The sequence below is a fragment of the Mus musculus genome, chromosome 12 (assembly GCF_000001635.26).
Source record: "Mus musculus strain C57BL/6J chromosome 12, GRCm38.p6 C57BL/6J".
In the NCBI taxonomy this organism is placed as follows: Eukaryota; Metazoa; Chordata; class Mammalia; order Rodentia; family Muridae; genus Mus; species Mus musculus.
Window position 1 is genome coordinate 87772307 of NC_000078.6, and position 22582 is coordinate 87794888.

The 22582-nt window shown below is 44.2% G+C and overlaps 1 protein-coding gene and 1 pseudogene across 1 annotated transcript; one reads left to right on the forward strand and one right to left on the reverse strand.

The window, feature by feature from the left end:
* Positions 1–118: 118 nt before the first annotated feature.
* Positions 119–3449, reverse strand: Gm21319 (predicted gene, 21319). Its single transcript, NM_001270722.1, has 2 exons — positions 3261–3449; positions 119–1792 (listed from the first exon to the last, which is right to left on the reverse strand). Exon 2 carries the CDS (start codon positions 1479–1481, stop codon positions 1047–1049), a length of 435 nt encoding a protein of 144 aa, NP_001257651.1. The 5' UTR covers positions 1482–1792; positions 3261–3449; the 3' UTR covers positions 119–1046.
* Positions 1580–11687, forward strand: Gm21939 (annotated as a pseudogene).
* Positions 11688–22582: the final 10895 nt, after the last annotated feature.

Below are 22582 nucleotides of genomic sequence, written 5' to 3' on the forward strand. Positions count from 1 at the left end.
ACCTACTTTACAAAGTATAGAATATTTTATGTCCTATTAACAGCTACCTTCTTTGAAAATGTCTTTTTTCCAAAATCAGAAGAGATTGACTTCTCTTTTTTATTTTCATTCTTTTTGTGGGTACGCCTTAGAAAAGTGAAATCATATGTAAACATTGTCAACTATTATATTTTTAAAGTCAAGATAATGAAATATCCTGTCTAAGTACTTAATTTCTGCAATGACTAATTTTTAAAACACAAAATTGCTACCCATGTAATTTAAAAACTGCACTGTAAGATGCAACAACTTATGTGTGACAACTTAAAGGATAAAGTGAATGTATAGAACATGAATGTATAAAATGGCATGGCTCCATTAATACAAAAATAGCTATATTTTGTCTGACTCCAAGTGCAGACCCACACATCTGTAACTCTGCTGAGAAGTCTCAAATGCAGCCAGATGCTTAAAATATAAAGTCCTGAAGCAGGTGTGCTGGACTAGGACTTACTTCAGCCCAGGATGGCCACCTGGCAGAACTGCTGACACCACACACTCACATGCCAGAAATGAAGGGTCACAAATGGAATGGCAGGACCTCTCTCTCTCTCTCTCTCTCTCTCTCTCTCTCTCTCTCTCTCTCTCTCTCTCTCTCTCATTGGTTTTTTGAGACAGGGTTTCTCTGTGAAGCCCTGGCTGTCCTGGAACTCACTCTGTAGATCAGGTTGGCCTTGAACTCAGATATCCACCTGCCTCTGCCTCCCAAGTGCTGGGATTAAAGGAGTGTGCCACCACTGCCTGGCTGGAATGGCAGTCTCTTAACAATGCACTGCTGTGCCCTAAATTCAATTATACCGATAAGTACAAAGTGTTAACTTTTCACTTAAGATAATCAAAATCTTTGGTTTTTAAAAAATATAATACTTCAAAAAATAAAATTCATCAATTTGCATTAACAAGCCACATGCACGCCAAATGAAGATTTACTTAACAGCTGAACATCAAGATGCCAATTGTGTTGAACAATCTTCTGAGAACTTGGAATATAGCATGCTTAGATTAGGTTATATATCATCAATGTCTTCATCATCATCTCCAGTATCATCAAACACGATTTCATCATCATCCCCAGGACCAAATGTGTCCGTTTCATTGATTTTGGCATGTTCTTGAAGTTCTCCATAGGCCTTCAGACTTCTTGCTTCATCTAGATTGTACTTTAAGATTACATCAGCTTTGTTATCTTGATAGTCTTGTAGACCAACCAATATAATGTCTGAGGTATTTATCCAAACCTTTTTTCTCAACTTTCCTCTTATGTGGCACAGCCTCCTTACACCATCAAAACACATTGCTTCCAACCGTCCACATCCCAGCATTTTGGTCACCTGAGCATACTCTTGCCCATATTCTTTAAACACCAACTCTCTTTTCTCAGATTCATTTTCATTTTTACCTCTGCACCTGTTTTTGCCTCCTTTGCCTTTATTCTTTGGCATGATGGAAAAGGCAACCACAGGAGCTGGTAGAGGGACTCCTGGCAGACAGTGGCTGACAGTGGCTGTGACTCCTTTTCAAGAGCTACTATACTACTAGGATGCGTGACAGGATGTATCTAACAGTGGCAGATCTAAAAGCAACAGTGTAAGTATAGAAGATCCACAGGCAGCCAACAGTGTTCCAGAGTCTTGTCCTCTGATATCTACAAAATAATTCTTAGGCTTCTGGCCTGGTTCTCAGGAAGTTATAGTTGCCCCAGTAGTGACAAAATGCAGCAGGACCACTTTACACTTCCAGCCCCAGCCTTGACCTTTAAAAAAAAATTTAATTAGTTTTGCTTTGAAATCTATTTGAGAAAGAATTTTTCCATCAAAATTTCTGCACACAACATTCAATTATACACTTAACAAAAAATTTCATCTCATCATTCCAAGGAATTATGTTCTATAGGATAAAGATCAGGCTAAGATTTCATAAAACACTCAATAGACTCAGATACCATTTTAATAGATTTTTAAAAAGAAGTTTAGAGTACCCAAGAATACAACATCATTTGTATTTCTCCCGCCTTTAATACAACTGAATGGTGGCTTACAACCATTTGCAGTGGGTTCAGTTACAATCTTCTGGTTGCTGTGTATGCTGTGTATGAAGACAGCTAGAGTATGCTCATAAAAATAAATAACACTTTTTTTAATATTTACTTATTATTATACATAAGTTCACTGTAGCTGACTTCAGACACAACAGAAGAGGGTGTCAGATCTCATTATAGGTGGTTGTGAGCCACAATGTGGTTGCTGGTATTTGAACTCAGGACCTACAGAAGAGCATTCAGTGCCCTTACTCATTAAGCCATCTCACTAGCCCAATAAATAACTCTTAAAGAACATTTTTTTTCAGTTCACAAAATGAATGAAAACTTGAAGAAGCCACAGGTTTTGTTACTGAGTTCTACTTTGGGACACAAAATAACACATGAAAGCAATTGCCATAGAAACATATGACAGTAGCAGGAAGGAAGGCCTGGTGCATCCAGTGAAAACAGAACAGCAAAGGCCAACCAGAAAGTTCATCTCCATCTTCTTAAGATGTAAGAAATGCTTAGTAACAAACCAACTAGCTAGAGTAGGAAAAAACGTATTAACAACATCCCCAGAAACACTACTGAGTTCATTTTGTGGTGGCCATCTCCTTCTGGGTATGGGGCTTCCCCTTAAGAGTGGTTTTTTACATAGTGAGAGTCCCTTCAAGAAAACTAACTATTCCTTTGAGAGCAGTTACTAGAAATAGTGTCTGGAACCAAACCAGGGACTCTGCAAGAACATCCAATGCTCTGAACAACTGAGCTGTTTCTCCAGTCACTATTTGCTAGTTTTTACAAATGACATTTAAAAGCATACAAACCTCTGTGCTGTTGTTAAAATACTCCAGCAAAACACAATTTCTAGGAGGAGGGGCTTCTCTGGTTTACAATTCCAGATTACAACCCACCAAGGGATGTCAAGGCAGCTAGTGAAATCACACATACAACAAAAAGCAAGAGAGACTTCCTTTCTTGCAGAGAAGGAAGGAGGGAGGTAAGCTGGCAGGCAAGGCACCTCATGAAAGACCCCAGTTTCTGAGCAGCCTAGTCTCCAAGAAAGCACAGAAGAGGTTCTAGTGATGGTTGAGGCAAGGTTACCTCTGCACCCAAGCTTGAACTTTCCCAGTAGAAAAGTGGGAAATGTATGTACTCTCAAACCATTCCATAACCAGGACCGGAACCAACAACCTACCTGGGGAGCTCCATCTTCTCTGAAGGAGGACTAAGACACAAGTAAGAAAGACGATTATTTCTATCTGAGATACGGCTTTTCTGTGTAGTGCGGGCTTCCTAGAACTCTTTCTTCAGACCAGGTTGGCTTAGATCAGATATCTGCTTGCTTCTGCCTCCCAAGTCAAAGGCAGCAAGGAGAGACTACTGTATCTCATCCTGGGCGGAGCTTGAATATATATTCTTTTTTCCAAAGGCCCGCCTACACAGTGATGCACTTTAATCCAACAAGGCCACACCTCCAGATAGTACCATACCCTGCTTCAAGCATAATTCAATCACCATAACATACAAACAAACAAAAGCACAAGTCTTACCACATACTGATTTTCTATAGTAACGAGAGACAAAAGAGACCACTGAGGAGAATTTTAAAATAATGAAAGTGGGAAATCAGAAATGCATAGACAAAAATCTGGCACAAAGGATTGAAAGAAAGAGATGGGACTGGATAGAAAAGCACTGAATACTCTTCAAGATTGACCTTGACTCAGAGATCTGCATGCCTATCTCCTGGGATTAAAGGTGTGTACCACCATGCCTGGATTTAAGCTTTTCACACCTAAAACTTTCTCTGTCTCTGGCTGATCTTGACCTCAGAGATCTGCTTGGCTTTATCTACCGGGATTAAAGCAATGCACCACCATACTGGATCTAAATCTCATTGTGTCACATCTTGCCACAAGGTAAAAACTCCCTTAATTCAATTTAATATCCTTGAACTCAGAATTCAGCACCATTTCACTTCCTGGTGCCCCACCCCCTTTAATACTATTTATTTTGTACTTTTCCTTTTTAAGCTAGTTATGCATATTCCAAATGTTCTTCCTGAGATGTAAGCAGAGAACAAAGTCTATGATGGGTATTTCTGAGACCTCCATTGCCAATCTAATTAATCTGAATTTCTGAATCTTAGTCTCATTCTGGCTTTTCAGACTATGATAAAGAGTATCATTACTGTTCACCAAAATGCTACAAAAAGAACAAAAAACAAAAAACAAACAAACAAAAAAAGAAACAAAGGAAAAAAAAAACAGTCTCTAAGCCACATACTGAAGTTCTTCTCCACTAAAATCTCTTGGACCTGTATTGCACATTTCAGATCACTCTCAGTAACAGAATCTTCTATATTCCTACTAAGATAGCCCAGTAAGCCCCATTTGAAGCATTCCACTGCTTTCCAAATCCAAAGTCCCCAAATCTACATTCTCCCAAAGAGAAGCATTTTCAGACCTGTCACAGCAATACCCCATTCCCTGGTACTAACTTCTGACTTGGCTGGGGTTTGACTGCCATGAGCAAACACCATAATCAAGGCAACTTCTATAAGGATAACACTTCATTGGGACTGGCTTCAATATTCAGAGGTTCAGTGCCTTGTTATTAAGGCAGGAACATAGTAGCATCCAGGCAGGCAAAGTGCAGGAGGAGCTGACAGTATTATATCTTCATCTGAAAGCTGCTAGCAGAATACTGACTTCCAGGCAGCTAGAATGAGGGTCTTAAAAACTCCATGATCATGGTGACACATCTACTCTAACAAGGCCAGAATCCCGAATACTACAACACCCTGGGCCAAGCATATCCAGACCACAAAAGTTGTTGTTGACTGCATCTTTGCAGGCAGAGAATCCAGTCTTTCCCTTTTTGTGGATCTTTGTGGCCCCACCAGCCAACACCTACAACTTCCTCTAGCACATGTGGTGTTTGTTGTTCTGGGTGTCCTGTGTTGGTCAAACCTGCTTTTCCAAGAACCAATGCTACTGAACTGATAAAAGCTCACTGAAGCTATGCTGTTGGGGTTTGTTTATAATACATCCACCAGTTTTACAGAAATGAATTGGATCGAATTGAAGTGTTCTTGCTTGTGCAGTGAGTACTGCACGGAGTGAGCAACTTCCTCCTCAGCCCTGTCAGCCCACTGCAAATTCCTTACAACTTTGAGTTTCCAGGGTTTAAAACTGAGACAGAGAGAAGTTAGGTCTTCTGAAGGTTTGGTTTGTTCTTTCTATGTTTTGTAAGTTGCTGGGGAGGAGGGGCTGAAACACAGGTGACTTGCTAAGTTCTAGGGGCAGATGAACTAAGGCACTCATGAAAATCTAGCACAAGGGTGCCAAACCCACATCCCACATAATTAAAGGAAAGCATTGCTTGCAGTAAGTCATTTAAAAATAATATTTTGGGGGTTTAAGAGACCAGTTAAGAGCAATAATTCCCACCACCCACATGGTGGCAGACAATCATGTGCTTCTCTAGTACCCAGGGGGTCCACTGCCCTCTTTTAGCCTCCTTGGTCACCAAGCATGCATGTGGTTACAGATGGAAATACACACAAAACACCTTTATATATATATAATAAAAGTATAACATAAGATTTGTTGCATGTAGTGTATGAGTGTGTGGGTGTTTGTTTTTGTGTGTGTTTGTCAAAGTACCTCAACACCTGTGTGAAGGTCAGAGAACAACTGAGAGATTCTGTTTTCTCCATCTATCTGAGAATATTCTGGTAGTCAAGCATGGCAGCCAGAGCCTTTCCCCACTGTGACAGCAAATCAGCTTTACAGATCTACTCTGTTAATTGTTTTATAAGTAAAATTGCTGATCTCTATATAACCATAGTCCTATGAGGACAATGAGGGATCATCATGGTATAAGCATCCCATATGATATGCCTTTGGGAAAATGAGGCTTGACTGTAAGAAAACATAGCCATCTCACACCAACCACCTTTTTTTTGTTTTGTTTTGTTTTGTTGTTTTCTGACACAGGGTTTCTCTGTATAACCCTGGTTTTCCTAGAACTCACTTTGTAGACCAGGCTTGTCTCGAACTCAGAAATCTGCCTGCCTCTGACTCCTGAGTGCTGGAATTAAAAGTGTGTGCCATCACACCTGGCTCCTTTTTTTTTAAAGATTAATTAATTCATTTATTTTATGTATATGAGTACACTGTAGTTGTACTGATCGTTTTGAGCCTTCATGTGGTTGCTGGGATTTTAATTCAGGACCTCTGCTCACTCTGATCGGATTTGTTTATTGTTATATCTAATTAAACTGTAACTGTCTTCAGATGCGCCACTAGGAAGCCTCAGAGCTATTTATGGATGGCTGTGAGCATCCATGTGGTTTTGGGGATTTGAACTCAGGACCTTCCAAGGGCATTCAGTGCTAACAACCACTGAGCCATCTCTCCAGCATCATCTTTTTCTTTCAACCCTACATCCCAGGCTTTGGTCTATGTGTTTCTGATTTCCCACATTCATTATTTTAAATTTGTCCGCAGTAGCCTGTTTTGTCTCTCATTACCATAGAAAACCAGTAGGCAGTAAGAAGTGTCCAGGCTGGCCTCGAACTCAAAATCCACCTGCCTCTGCCTCCAGAGTTCTGGGATTAAAGGCGTGGGCTACCACGCCCAGATAAGAAGTGTCCTTTTGTATCTTTGCTTGTTTGGTGTGGTGATTGAATTATGCTTGGATCAGGGTGTGGTACTATTGGGAGGTGTGGCCTTGTTGGATTAGAGTTGCATCACTGTGGAGGCGGGGCTTTGGGGAAATGTATATATACTCAAGCTCTGCCCAGGCTGAGACACAGAAGTCTCATCTTGCTGCATTCACCTTGGGAGACATAGGCAAGAGGACATCTGACTTAGCCCAATCTGTTTTGTAGAAAGAGTTCCAGGACAGCCAGAGTACACAGAAAAACCCTATCCCAGAAAGAAAGAATCATCGTTCTAAGGACTCTTAATCTTCCTTCAAAGAAGATGGTACTCACCAGGTAGGTCATGGTTTTGGGTTCTGGTTATGGGAAGTTCTAGGAGAACATATATTTTCCATTTTTCTTTGAGGATTGATTAAGCTAGGGAGCAGAAGAAACCTGGCCACAACCATGTCTAGAACCTCTTTTGGGCTTCCTTGGTGTCTAGGCTGCTTAGAAGCTAGGGGCTTTCATGAGGTGCCTTCCCTGCCAGCTCACCTCCCTCTTTCCTTCTCTGCCAGAAAGCATGTCCCTCTTGCTTTTGGGATTTCACTATCTGCCTTGGCATCCCTTGGTGGGCTGTAACTTGGAATTGTTAGCCATATAAGCCCCTCCTCCTGGAAATTGTGTTTCATCAGAGTATTTTAACAGCAGCTACAGATATGAAACTAGAACCAACAGATGATGTTTACTAGTGTGGTATTTGCCTTGGTCTAGAAAAATAAGAGTGAGTTACGCTAAGTGTTAGGTGTAGCAAATATTCAAGTCTTCTTCAGGCACTATGATATAGGTTAATAGGACTATGAGGGGAAAGGTAGAATATGAAATGGATGCACACAAGAAAAATATCAGGGGTGCAGTGTGTGTCTTGTGCTCACCATAGCAATGGCCAAAAGTAAAGTCTCAAAAAGGCTGGACTTGGAGAACACAAAGCTTTCAGTTAGCTTTCATTTGTATGCTTTTAAATGTCATTTGTAAAAACTAGCAAATAGAGACTGGAGAAATAGCTCAGTTGTTCAGAGCATTGGCTGTTCTTGCAGAGGACCTGGTTTGGTTTATGATGCTTTGTCCAGTAACTGCTCCCAAAGGAAAAGTTAGTTTTCTCCAAGGGGGTCTCACTATGTACAAAACCATTCTTAAGGGAAACCCAGAAGGAGATGGCCACCACAAAATGAACTCAATAGTGTTTCTGGGGATATTTTTGTTGTTGTTAATTTGTTTTGTCCTATTCTGGATGGTTGGTTTGTTACTAAGCCTTTGTCACATCTTAAGGAGATGGAGATGAACTCTATGTTTGGCCTTTGCTGCTCTGTTTTCACTGGATGCAACAGGACTTCATGTAATTTTCACATGTGCCTATGTCAACTGCTTTCCTGTGTCATTTTGTGTCCCAAAGTGGATCTAAGTAACAAAACCTGTGGCTTCTTCAAGTTTTCATTCATTTTGTGAACTGGAGAAACATGTTTGTAAGAGTTATTTACGTTTATGGGCATACCCTAGCTGTCTTCACACACACCAACAAGAAGATTGCATCGGAACCCACTGCAAATGGTTGTGAGCCACCATGTGGTTGCTGGGAACTGAACTCAGGACCTCTGAAGAACAGTCAGTGCTTTCAAGTGCTGAGCAATCTCTCTAGCCCTGAAATTGTTTTTGTCATATTCCAACCATGTCCATTCAGACTGCAGAAGTGCATATTTGTGTGTGCTCTACTGATATATTAAAGGCGTGCTAAACACAGGTAACCTTATAATCTTGGGTACTCTAAACTTCTTTAAACTATTCAAATGGTATCTGAATCTACTAAGTGTTTTATGAAATCTTAGACTATTCTTTTATATATATATATATAACAACATTCCTTGGAATGATAAGATGAAATTTTTATTAAGCTATACAATCCAATATTGTGTCAGAAATTTTGATTAAAAATTATTTCCAGCTCTCAGGGCAAGGCGGCGGTGACAAGGTCAGAAAAGCACCAGCAGAAGCCTCCAGGGCGAGTGAGAGGAGCAGTCCTGGGGTCCTCGGTGTCTCCAGACCGGGGCCTCACTGTGGAACAGAACATGCTAGGATCTACGGACTTTTTCCCCTCCATCGACGGCCGGTACTCTGAAAGAGCTACCCGGAAGCCTTGTCAGTATTCCTACAGCCACTTCCATCCCCGCAGAGCTCAGGATTCCGGGGCTCTCAGTAGTGGTGTCACAGCTTCTCCCGCAGCAGGGCTTGGTTATGACTCTTACAACCCAGGGTTGACTCAGCCTCCTGTGAAGAATGGTGCTCTGGGTCAGGGTGATGGCAAGCTGGAGCTGGAGCTGGAGCTGGTCAACCAGGCCATCGAGGCTATGCGTGGCGAGGTGGAGCTGGAGCAGAGGCGCTACCAGGAGTTCCTTGAGACTGCACGGGGGCACAGTGCTGGGCCTTCAGCCCTGGCACCTTGCAGCCCTGCCACAAGCATGGGTGAAGATGACACCTTCTCATTGGCCCTAACTTATAAGTCAGGTAGCCTGCTGAGCCTGGACGCTGCCTACCAGCCCACCCCACTGGCTGTCCCTGCTGAGCCAGGGCACAAGTACTCTCTGGCCCCTTCAGACATGGGTAAGGGCAGAGCTGAAGAAGGGGCTGGTGCCCTGGAGTATGTCCCCAAGTCTGTGGGCCAGCTGAGCTGCTCTGGCCACCCTATGTCAGGTGGCAAGTACGTGGTGGATAGTTCAAAACCTTTGACAGATCTAGAGTATGACCCACTGTTCAACTATTCAGTCCCCCACCTTGGCAGGGCCAGTGCTAGTTATGAGAGGGCAACCAAGCGGCCACGGGGCTCCAGGGATGCTGAGCCATACACACCTGCCCTCAAGAAGCCCTGTGACCCCTTCCGTGGCTGTGAGGCCAGGTTTTCACACTCAGAAGATGATGTGGCCCGCCCCCCAAAGGGTGATGTTAGCGACCCCAAGGCTGGGGCAGCCTCCCAAAGCACCAGACACAGTGTCCGTGGTCAAGACCGGCTCCCCAGCCATGGCCTCTCAAGATGCTGGGGTTCCCAAGGAGAGTAAAGCCAAAAAGAAGAAAAGTGGGACCCCAGTCAGGCTCTGCCACAAGGGCAGGGTCCGCAAGAAAGAAAAAAGAAAGACAGAGGAAGACCCAGCCAGGCCCAGAAGGAAGGAAAAGGTTTGTGCAGACAAGAAGCTGCCTGCTAGTAGCCCCAGGGGCAAGGCACAGGGGTCTAAAGGAACCAAGAAAAAGTCATCCTCTGTGACCACAGTGGCCAGCCCAGGGAAAGGGGGGATGGGCCGCACTTCCAACACAGGGCCCCAGGACTCTAGGCATGGTCCTGGTGCACCACTGACCTGGAAATGTGGCAGTGCAAGGAAGATGCCTTCGGGCAGGTTGGTGGAACACAAGGCCTGCTTCCTGAATGAAGGAGCCCCCCAGGACACCCCTAAGCTCAAAAAACGGAACCTGAGACACACAGAGCTATTTGGGGCTGAAAGCAAGGAGGAGGACTCAGGACTGGGAGCGGGAGCACCCGAAGTCTGGCCCCCGACCCTGCCCAGCATGAGCTCAGACTCAGAATCAGACTCCAACTCCAGCCTGGGGCTGGAAGAGATGAAGTTTCCCAATTATCTCATGGCCTCGCCACCTATGCCCCCTGCAACGCCCTCCCCATTGTCCTCCTCCTCCTCCTCCTCCTCCTCCTCCTCCTCCTCCTCCTCGCCGTCCTCAGGAGCCAGCCAGTGTGCAGAGGAGGATGTGGACTACTCGGCTCTGGAGATGGAGGTGGACTTCCATGTGGACCCTATGGAGGAGTGCCTGCGGATCTTCACCGAGTCCACCAGAGTGAAGATGGAGGACAAGGACCGGCTGGCCCAGCAGCCACCCAAGGAGAAGGCCGAGGAGAAGATGAATGCGGGCCTGACCACTTCGTTCCCAGGGCAGAAGAGGAGGGTCTCACACCTTTGCAAGCCAGACAAAGGGGCAGAGGCCCCAAAGAAGACCCCGGTGGCTCCCAAAACGCAGCCCCCAACTGCTCAGGAGGTGTGGTACCTGCGAGCACAGCAAGCACCGAGGGAGTTGGCCATTTGGCTACAGGCCGCCCCAGGGCCAACTGAAGGGCTTTCCTCTGTGCACATCTCAGTCCTTGGGGAGAAGCAACGGATTGCTCATGTACCCAACCCCCGACTCGCTGCAGCCCTCACATGTTCAAAGAGGGCTGGGAGACACAGTATATGTGCTGCTCAGTTTGGTCGGCTCTGTTGGCTGTCAGGTTGCCAAGCAACACGTGCAGGATGGCTGGAGAGAGAACCTGGAGGGTTTTGTGCGCACCTTCCAGAAGGAGCTGCCCAAAGATGACCATGCAGGCGTCTTTGCTCTCGACTGTGAGATGTCCTACAACTACGCCTGGAGGTGATCCGAGTCACAGTCGTGGACACAGACCTGCAGGTCGTGTATGATACCTTTGTCAAGCCTGACAATGAAGTTGTCGATTACAACACCAGGTTGTCAGGGGTGACAGAGGCCAACCTTGTGGACACGAGCATCAAGCTGCAGGATGTGCAGGCTGTCTTGCTGAGCATGTTCAGTGCAGACACCATCCTCATTGGACACAGCCTGGAGAGCGACCTGCTGGCTCTCAAGGTCATCCACTGCACTGTGGTAGACACAGCTGTGCTGTTCCCACATCTCCGGGGCCTGCCCTATAAGCACTCCCTGCAGAACCTCATGGACAATTACCTCAGACAGATCATCCAAGACAATGTGGATGGGCACAGCTCCAGTGAGGATGCCAGTGCCTGTATGCAGCTTGTCATCTGGAAGATCTGAGAAGACCCCAAGACCAAGCCAGGACTCCCACCCAACAGTACCATACCATTCCCCTTCTTCCAACCCTTGCTGCCTTCAGCCCTGATCCCTGATCTTTGATGCCCTTAGCCTCTTTTCAGATTGTTTAATAAAAAGTGACAGCTGACCACGTGCCTCAAGAGCTTTCACTTCAGGTCTGCAGTGAGGATTCAGAGGTGGGGCTGAAAGCAACCCTCAGTTGAACTCCACACCCGTCCAACATGTTACCACCTTCTCCTCCAGCCCTATCCCATGGAGCCTGCTGCAGTCCAGGGCAGAGCTGGCCTAGCCTCTGTGCCCCATTTAGGTGCCCCCACTTTTATCCCAGCCCACTGCCCAGACAGTGGGCTCTGGCTTCTGATCCTTTATATATAAGGCAGACAACAGGACAAGCCCGCATGGTTTGACCCAGGGGTTGTCTCTTTTTACTTTTTACTGTTATTTTTATTAATTTTTAATTTAAACCTGCTGACTTCCACACCTCCTCCTCATTTGAGGGGTCCAATTCTGGTGCTGCTGGGATCCAGGGGCCGAAACCCTCATAGTCAGTCCCATGGGCCTGGATGTTTGCCCTGCCTTGTAGAATAGTGTACTGGCTGGTTTTGTGTCAACTTGACACAAGCTGGAGTGATCACAGAGAAAGGAGCTTCAGTTCATGGAAATGTGTCCATGAGATCCAGCTGTGGGGCATTTTCTCAATTAGTGATCAAGGGGGAAGGGTCTCTTGCTGGTGGGACCATCCCTGGGCTGGTAGTCTTAGGTTCTATGAGAGAGCAGGCTGAGCAAGCCAGGGGAAGCAAGCCAGTAGGGAACATCCCTCCATGGCCTCTGCATCAGCTTCTGCTTCCTAACCTGCTTGAGTTCCAGTTATGACATATTTGGTGACCAACAGCAATGTGGAAAGTGTAAGCTCAATAAATCCTTTCCTCTCTAAATGCTTCTTGGTCATAATGTTTGTGCAGGAATAGAAACCCTGACTAAGACAGATAGGTTCCAGAATTCACCCCAGCCCTTCAGGTCTCTCCAACCTCAGAGCCAAGTAGCTCCTTGGCCTGGCCTTCCGGGACCTCTGGGTTGTCATCCTGTGGGCTACTGCCTCCCTCTGTGAGTAGGAACAGAATAAATAAATATTTGTATGAACTTTAGATTTCATATGTGTGGTTCTTTGGGGCCAGTCAGGATCTGACACACACCTATGTGGCCCCTGTCCCAGTGGCCAGGGTCAAGAAAAATGCAAATGATTCCCTTGCCAAAAGCAATTTTCACCCTGTGGGTGGGCCCATGCTACCCAGACGTGGGAACTTTGTGAGGCAGCCCCAAGCTCTGGGTAGGCTGTGCCTGCCAGCCCTCCCATAATGGCACCTTGCTGTTGTCCCTGGTGCAGGCTGATGGCATGCCTTCATTCTTTTTTGCCTGTTATGATCTCAGTTACTCAGACAAGTTCAAGGGTGGAGACTGGGAGCCCCTGCCTCCAGGTTTCCCGAGGAAGGGCCTGACCATCAAAGCCACTCTGTCCCCATGTCAGGAAACAAGTTTTGTAGCACTCATTGGATAGGTGACCTTGGCTTGATTGGCAGCCTCTAGGCAGTTATCTTGGGCAGAGTAGGCTGGCTGGAGTTAGACCCTTGCAGGATAGCTGGGGTGTGATGGTCAGGGTCCTGTGTGAACCCAGTCCAAATGTTCCCTCAAGCTACTTGGAGGGGCTGCAAGTCCATGGCCAGAGCAGGTTCCATGGGCTATCCACATAGTGGGCATGCAGGGGCTAGCCACATAGTGGGTATGCAGGGGCTATCCACATAGTGGGTATGCAGGGACTATCCACATAGTGGGTATGCAGGGGCTATCCACATAGTGGGCATGCAGGGGCTATCCACATAGTGGGTATGCAGGGGCTATCCACATAGTAGGTATGCAGGGGCTATCCACATAGTGGGTATGCAGGGAGCTGCAAGGGCTAAGGGAATTTTCTTGGCTAAGCCAGACTTCTACCCACAGGAGGTTTCCTTGAGTACTTTGTCCCTTAGTCTACCTTCTGTAAATAAGTTTTTAATAACACAAATAAATGTATGGTGCCAATGTATTCACAAAGCCAAAAAAATCTTTCCAAAATAGATTTCAAAAGAAAACTTATTTAAATTTTTATTTGTTGAAGGTCAAGGCAGGGCTTGTGAGATGGCTCAGTGGCTAAGAGCACTGACTGCTCTTCTGAAGGTCCTGAGTTCAAATACCAGCAACCACATCATAGCTTACAACCATATGTAATGAGATCTGATGCCCTCCTCTGGAGTGTCTGAAGACAGCTACAGTATACTTAATCATAATAAATAATAATAGTAATAATAATAATATAATAATAAAAAAACAAGGAAGTCAGATGGTCTTTTCTGGGAAACCCTGAGGGCTCTCAACAAATCCAGCAAAGTCCACCTGCACTATGACCTCAAGTAGCTGCTGGGCTACCAGGATGGTTTGGAAGAATGCAGGTCTCTTCCCAAACTATCTTAATACTATGGAAGGGTGTGAGATCACATCCAAACAATACCTCACTCCACATGCAAGAGAGTGTTCCTTCTTCTGATAATTCACCATCCTCTGGATCTGCTTCAGGCCTGTCCCAATCCTCACTACACAAGTCTCCTCTTGGAAGTATCCCACAATCCCCCTTAACCTCAACTCCAAATGGAACCCAGAGCACACATGAGGCCTCTTTCAAAGAACCTATTGTGCTTCAGGCCTCTCCGACAATCAAAGCAGAAGTTTGCATTGAATGTTCGAATTGGCATCCAGAATGAGAGGAACACAGGGCCTGAGGCAGTGGCAAGAGGATCAAGAGAGGAAGGTGTGAGCCCTCTGAGAGTTAGCATTCAAACAGCTAAAGAGGTTTGACAATCTGAAAGAGCTGAAATTGCATAAGGAGTTCTAGGACTTAAAGGAAGTGATGGAGAAGAGTACCAGAGAAGCCCTGGGCCATCAGGAGAAGCGGAAAGCTGAGCAGTTTCACCCCAGAGCCAAGATTCTCAAGCTAAAGCTTGGATAGTGTGATGGATTGTATATTCTTGGACCTGGGAGTGGCACATTTGGAGGTGTGGTCTTATTGGAATAGGTGTGACCTGGTTGGAGTAGATGTGTCATTGTGGGTGTGGGCTTAAGACCCTCAACCCAGTTGCCTGGAAGTCAATCTCCCACTTGCAGCCTTTGGATGAAGATGTAGAACTCTCAGCTCTGCTTGGGCCATGCCTGTCTGGATGCTTCCATGCTCCCGCCTTGATGATAATGGACTGAACCTCTGTACCTGTAAGCCAGCCCCAATTAAATGTTGTTTTTATAAGACTTGCCTTGGTCATGGTGTCTGTTCACAGCAGTAAAACCCTGTCTAAGACAGAAGTTGGTACCAGGGACTGGGGTATTGCTGTGATAGGCCTGACCATGCTTATATTTGAAAGAATGAGGATTTTAGGACTTTGGATTTGGAAAGCAGTGGAATGCTTTAAATGGGGCTTAATGGGTCACCCTAGTAGGAATATGGAAGACTTTGTTGCTGGGCGTAATTTGAACTGTGTTGACCTGACCCAAGAGATTTCAAAGGAGAAGAATTTCAGAATGTGGCATAAAGACTGTTTTTTTTTTTTTTTGTGGTATTTTGGTGAAGAATGTGGCTACTTTTTGTCCTTGCCTGAGAAGTCTGTCTGAGGCTAAGGTGAAGAAACTTAGATTAATTGCACTCACAAAAGAAATTTCCAAAAAGCTCATCAGAGACTTTGTTCTCTGGTGAAGTATTATGAAGAGAAGTTTAAACAAGCATAGCCAGCTTAGAAAGGAAAAATATAAAATATATGGTTCCAGTATTAAAAGGGGTACCAGGAAGTGAAATGGAACAAAATCCTGTGTTCTAGCAGATAACAGATTAAGGGAGTGGGACCTTGGGGCAAGAGCCTACCCAGCTAAATTTAGTTCCAGGCATGGTGGTACACACCTTTAATCCCAGGAGACTGGAATGCTGATCTCTGCTATCAAGGCCAATCTACAGAGCAAGATCTAGGATAGCAAAACTTAGGCAGTGAAGGTTTTGGAAAACAAAAAGCCAGTAAGGAACATCCCTGGCTTTTCTAATTTTCACAAGTTACAAGGAGGGTAAGAAAATAACACTCCTGGGCATATAGTTAGACATAGCTCCAACATGTAATAAGGACACATGCTCCACTATGTTCATAACAGCCTTATTTATTATAGCCAGAAGCTGGAATGAAGTCATATTACTCAACAGAGGAATGGATACAGAAAATGTGGTACATTTACACAATGGAATACTATTCAGCTATTAAAAACAATGAATTTATGAAATTCATAGGCAAATGGATGAATCTGGAGTATATCATCCTGAGTGAGGTAATCCAATCACAAAAAGACACACATGATATGCACACACTGATAAGTGGATATTAGTCCAGAAGCCCAGAAGCCCAGAAGTTCTGAATACCCAAGATACAATTCACAAAGCACATGAAACTCAAGACAAAGGAAGACCAAAGTGTGGATACTTCTATCCATCTTAGAAAGGGGGAACAAAACACCCATGGAAGGAGTTACAGAGACAAAGTGTGAAGTAGAGACTGAAGAAATGACTATCTAGGGACTGACTCACTAGGGGATCCACCCCATTTACATCTTTTTCTTTCTTGGCTCCAACTTGGTCTAGGGAGGTCAACCTTAAATTTTCTACCTTACAATCTCTCTCCTGAGAGTATCTGCCAGTACCTCACAAATACAGAGGTGGATGCTCACAGCCATCCATTGGACTGAGAATAGGATCCACAATGAAGGAGCTAGAGAAAGGACCCAAGGAGCTGAAGAGGTTTGCAGCCCCATAGGAGGAACAAGTATGAACTAGCCAGTATTCCCAGAGCTCCCAGGGATTAAACCACCAACCAAAGAGCACACATAGTGGGATCCTGGCTCCAGCAGCATATGCAGCAAAGGATGGCCTAGAGAGATATCAATGGGAGGAGAGGCCCTTTGTCCTATGAAGGTTGTATACCCTAGTGTGCAGGAATGCCAGGTGCAGGAAGCAGGAGTGAGTGAGTTGGAGGTGGGAGTAAATACAGGGAAGGCTTTTTTCTTTTGGAGGAGAAACCCAAAAACAGGATGGGGATAAGAGTTGGAATGTAAATAAAGGCACTTGAGAGGCAGAGGCAGAGGCAGACAGATTTCTGAGTACCAGGCCAGCCTAGTTTACAAAGTGAGTTCCAGGACAGCTAGGGCTACAGAGAAACCCTGTCTCGAAAAACCAAAAAAAAAAAAAAAAAAAAAAAAAAAAAAAAAAAAAAAAAAAAAATAAAAGAAAGAAAGAAAGAAAGAAAGAAAAGAAATAAGAAAATAAATGTAAATAAAGAAAATATCCAATTAAAAGAAGAAGAAGAAGAAGAAGAAGAAGAAGAAGAAGAAAAAGGAGCACTTAGCTGCACTATTTTTCTCTAGTGTCTTTCAGAAAATCTGTGATTAATTGCTCAGCTCATAGTTTGTATAAAGCCAAGGTGTGTCTGTATTCTGCCATGTCCTCCCTGCTTTCTGGGACTTAGCCCCAGGCACTTTAGCAGAATAGCTGCTGATCCCCACCCACCCACTTTCACTTTCCTGCTTTTTTTCCTATAGATTGAAATTGACTAAGTGCTTCCCCTCAGACATCTTGGGGATGTCACTCCTTGCTTGAACTTTTGTCAGAAGAGAGAGCATGGTCCCTTAAGTCAAGCTCCCAGAGGACAGTCCTTTTATGACTTTTTTTTTTTTAACCAGTACCACCTGGGTGACTCAACACATTACCAAGTCCAGCTGCAGCAGGAGGTACACACAACCTTGCCTATCTCTGGAACACAGGTTCTTTGTGTTCTCAGAAAACATTTCCCCAAAGATTTCACCTTAGCAATGCTGGTCTCTTCATAATCACCACTAATTTCCTAACTCCAGCTAACCTGCACCAATTGTCCCAGTTGTCTCCTTCTCCTCTTGGCTATAGAGCCTGAGCCACATGACCAAAACTGACAAGTTCTGCTGCTTGCAGGGGCTGGAACATGGTCCCTTTGTTCTCTTACAACATCACCAGCTTCCTCTTTTCCAACTCCTTCACTGCCTATGCTTGACTGTCCTGGATCTGGGCCTGGAGATTGACCTTGACTCAGAGATCTACAAGCCTGTCTCCTGGGATTAAAGGTGTGTACCACCAAGCTTGGATTTAAACTTTTCTCCTAGAACTTGCCTTGTCTCTGGCTGACCTTGACCTCAGAGATCTGCTTGGCTTTTTCTCCTGGGATTAAAGGTGTGTACCACCATACTGGATCTAAATTTCATTGTGTCACATCTTGTCACAAGGTCCCAACTCCCTTAATTCAATTTAATATCCATGAACTCAGGATTCAGCTCCATTTCACTTCCTGGTGTCCCCCTTTAATACTATATATTTTGTACTTTTCCTTTCTAAGCTAGTTATGCATATTCCAAATGTTCTTCATGAGATGTAAGCAGAGAACAAAGTCTATGATTGGCATTTCTGAAACCTCCTTTGCCAATGCAATTAATCTGAGTTTCTAAATCTTAGCTTCATTTTGATTTTTCAGACTAGGATAAAGAGTAGCCATACTGTTCACCAAAATACTACAAAAATGACCACATACGGAAGTTCTCCACTGAAAACTCTTGGGCCGGGACTGCACATTTCAGATCACTCTCAGTAACGGAGTCTTCCATATTCCTACTAAGATAGCCCAGTAAGCCCCATTTGAAGCATTTCACTGCTTTCCAAATCCAAAGTCCCCAAATCTACATTCTCCCAAAGAGAAGTATTGTCAGACCTATCACAGCAATACCTCATTCCCCGGTACCAACTTCTGACTTGGCTGGGGTTTGACTGCCATGACCAAACACCATTATCAAGGCAACTTCTATAAGGATAACACTTCATTGGGACTTGCTTCAATATTCAGAGGTTCAGTGCATTATTATTAAGGCAGGAACAAAGTAGCATCCAGGCAGGCAAAGTGCAGGAGGAGCTGACAGTTTTATATCTTCATCTGAAAGCTGCCAGCAGAATACTGACTTCCAGGCAGCTAGAATGAGGGTCTTAAAAAGTCCATGACCATGGTGACACATCTACTCTAACAAGGCCAAAATTCTGAATACTACAACACCCTGAGCCAATCATATTCAGACCAGAAAAGTTGCTGTTGGCTGCATCTTTGCAGGCAGCGAATCCAGTCTTTCCCTTTTTGTGGATCTTTGTGGCCCCACCAGCCAACACCTACAACTTCCTCTAGCACATGTGGTGTTTGTTGTTCTGGGTGTCCTATGTTGGTCAAACCTGCTTTTCCAAGAACCAATGCTACTGAACTGATAAAAGCTCACTGAAGCTATGCTGTTAGGGTTTGTTGATAATACATCCACCAGTTTTACAGAAATGAATTGCATTGAATTCATGTCTTCTTGCTTGTGCAGTGAGTACTGCACGGAGTGAGCAACCTCCTCCTCAGCCCTGTCAGCTCACTTCAACTTCCTTACATCTTTGAGTTTCCAGGGTTTAAAACTGAGACAGAGAGAAGTTAGGTCTTCTGAAGGTTTGGTTTGTTCTTTGTATGTTTTGTAAGTTGCTGGGGAGGAGGGGCTGAAACACAGGTGACTTGCTAAGTTCTAGAGGCAGATGAACTAGGACACCCATGAAAAGCTAGCACAAGGGTGCCAAACCCACATCCCACATAATTAAAGGAAAGCATTGCTTGCGGTAAGTCATTTAAAAATAATATTTTTGGGGGGTTTAAGAGACCAGTTAAGAGCAATAATTCTCATGACCCACATGGTGGCAGACAAGCATGTGCTACTCCAGTACCCAGGGGGTTCAATGCCCTCTTTTAACCTCCTTGGTCACCAAGCATGCATGTGGTTACAGATGGACATACACACAAAACACCTTTATATACATATAATAAAATAAGATTTGCTACATGTAGTGTATTAGTGTGTGTGTGTGTGTTTGTTTTTGTGTGTGAGTGTGTGTTTGTCAAAGTACCTTAACACCCTTGTGAAGGTCAAAGAACAACCTGAGACATTCTGTTTTCCCCATCTATCTGAGAATATTCCGGTAGTCAAGCATGGCAGCAAGGGCCTTTACCCACTGTGACACCAAATCAGCTTTACAGATGTACTCTGTTAATTGTGTTATAAGTCAACTTGTTGTTCTCTATAGAACCATAGTCCAATAGGGATCATCATGATACAAGCATCCCTTATGATATGCCTTGTGGATAATGAGCCTTGACTGTAAGAAAACAAAGCCACCCCCACCCCTCCCCCCCTTTTTTGTTTTTGTTTTTGTTTTTGTTTTTGTTTTTTGAGAAAGGGTTTCTCTGTATAGCCCTGGCTGTCCTGGAACTCACTTTGTAGACCAGGCTGGCCTTGAACTCAGAAATCTGCCTGCCTCTGCCACCTGAGTGCTGGGATTAAAGGTGTGGGCCACCATGCCCAGCTAAGAAGTGTCTATTTGTTTGTTTGGTGTGGTGATTGAATTATGCTTGGATCAGGGTGTGGTACTAATGAGAGGTGTGGCCTTTTTGGATTAGAGGTGTGTCATTGTAGAGGCGGGGCTTTGCGGACATGTATATATACTCAAGGTCTGCCCAGGGAGAGACACAGTAGTCTCATCTTGCTGCCTTCACCTTGGGAGACATAGGCAAGAGGACATCTGATCTAGGCCAATCTGTTCTGTAGAAAGAGTTCCAGGACAGCCTCGAGTACACAGAAAAACCCTATCCCAGAAAGAAAGAATCATCGTTCTATCGTCTCTTAGTCTTCCTTCAAAGAAGATGGTACTCACCAGGTAGGTCATGATTTGGGTTCTGGTTTTGGAAAGTTATGGAAGAACATATATTTTCCATTTTTCTACTGGAATTGTTTAAGCTAGGGAGCAGAGGTAACCCGGCCACAACCATGTCTACAACCTCTTGTGGGCTTCCTTGGTGACTAGGCTGCTCAGAACCTGGGGTCTTTCATGAGGTGCCTTGCCTGCCTTCTTACCTCCCTCCTTCTCTGCAAGGAAGCAAGTCCCTCTTGCTTTGGAGTGTGTGTGGGATTTCACTATCTGCCTTGACATCCCTTGGTGGGTTGTAACCTGAAATTGTAAACCAGATAACCCCTCCTCCTGGAAATTGTGTCTTGCTGGAGTATTTTAACAGCAGCACAGAAATGAAACTGGAACCAACAGGTGATGTTTACTAGTGTGGTCCTAGCCTTGGTCTAGAAAAGAAAGAGTGAGTTACGCTAAGTGTTACAGGTAGCTAATATTGGATTCTTCTTCAGGCACTATGATATAGGTTAGTAGGACTATGAGGGGAAAGGTAGAATTTTAAATGGAGGCACATTCGGGACACATGCCTTTAATCCCAGCACTTAGGAGGCAGAGGCATTGGCAGAGGCATTGGCAGAAGCAGGTGGATTCTGAATTTGTGGCTAGTGTATTCTACAAAGTAAGATCCAGGACAGCCAGGGGTACACAGAGAAACCCCATCTGGAAAAACTAAACAAAACAAAAAACCACCAAAAACCAAAAAAAAAAAAAAAAAAAAAAAAAAAAAAAAAAAAAAAAAAGAAGGCACAGGAAAAAAAAAATGCTAGGGGTGCAGTGGGTATCCTGTGCTTATCGTAACAGTAGCCAAAAGTTAAGTCTCAAAACGGCCGGGTTTGGGGAACACAAAGCTTTTTGTTAGCTTTCATTTGTATGTTTTTAAATGTCATTTGTATAAACTAGCAAATAGGGACTGGAGAAATAGCTCAGTTGTTCAGAGCATTGACTGTTCTTGCAGAGGACCTGGTTTGGTTCCAGACACTATCTCTAGTAACTGCTCCCAAAGGAAAAGTTGGTTTTCTCCAAGGGGTCTCACTATGTACAAAACCACTCTTAAGGGAAAGCCCCATGCCAGAAGGACATGGCTAACAGAAAATGAACTCAACAGTGTTTCTGGGGAAGTTGTTGTTGTTGTTAATTTGTTTTGTATTGTTCTGGCTGGTTGGCTTGTTACTAAGCCTTTCTCACATCTTAAGGAGAGGGTAATGAACTTTCTGGCTGGCCTTTGTTTTTCTGTTTCACTGGATGCACCAGGACTTCATGTAGTTGTCATATGTGCCTATGTCAAGTGCTTTCATGTGTTAATTTTTTTGTCCTAAAGTGGATCTAAGTAACACAACCTGTGGCTTTCTTCAAATTTTCATTCTTCTGTGAACTGAAAAAAAATTTTTAAGAGTAATTTATTTCTATGAGCATACTCTACCTGTCTTAGACACAAGAACCAAAAGAGGGCGTCAGTACCTATTACAAATGGTTGTGAACCACTGTTTGGTTGTTGGGAAGAGAATGCACGGCCTCTGAAAGAATATTCAGTGCTTTCAAGCATTGAACAATCTTTCCAGTCCTGAAATTATTTTAATTATGTTCTCAGCATGTCCATTTAAAGTGCAGTGGTACATATTTTAAGTGTTCTTGTGATATATTAATGGCCTGAACACAAATTAACTTGTAATCTTGGGTACTCTAAACTTGTTAAAAAAATGTGTTAAAATGGTATCTGAATCTACTAAGTGTTCTGTGAAGTTTTAGACTGCTTTTTTTTTTTTTTTTTTTTTTTGGTTTTTCGAGACAGGGTTTTTCTGTGTAGCCTTGGCTGTCCTGGAACTTACTTTGTAGACCAGGCTGGCCTTGAACTCAGAAATCTGCCTGCCTCTGCCTCCCAAGTGCTGGGATTAAAGGTGTGCGCCACCACCTCCAGGCTTGATTTTTTTTTTTTTTTAATATAGAACCAACATTCCTCGGAATGATAGGTGCAATTATTTATTAATCTATGCAATCCAGCCACCTAGGAGGAACAGCAATATGAACTAATCAGTAACCCCAGAGCTCCCTGGGAGTAAGCCACCAATTAAAGAAAACAAATGGAGGGACTTGT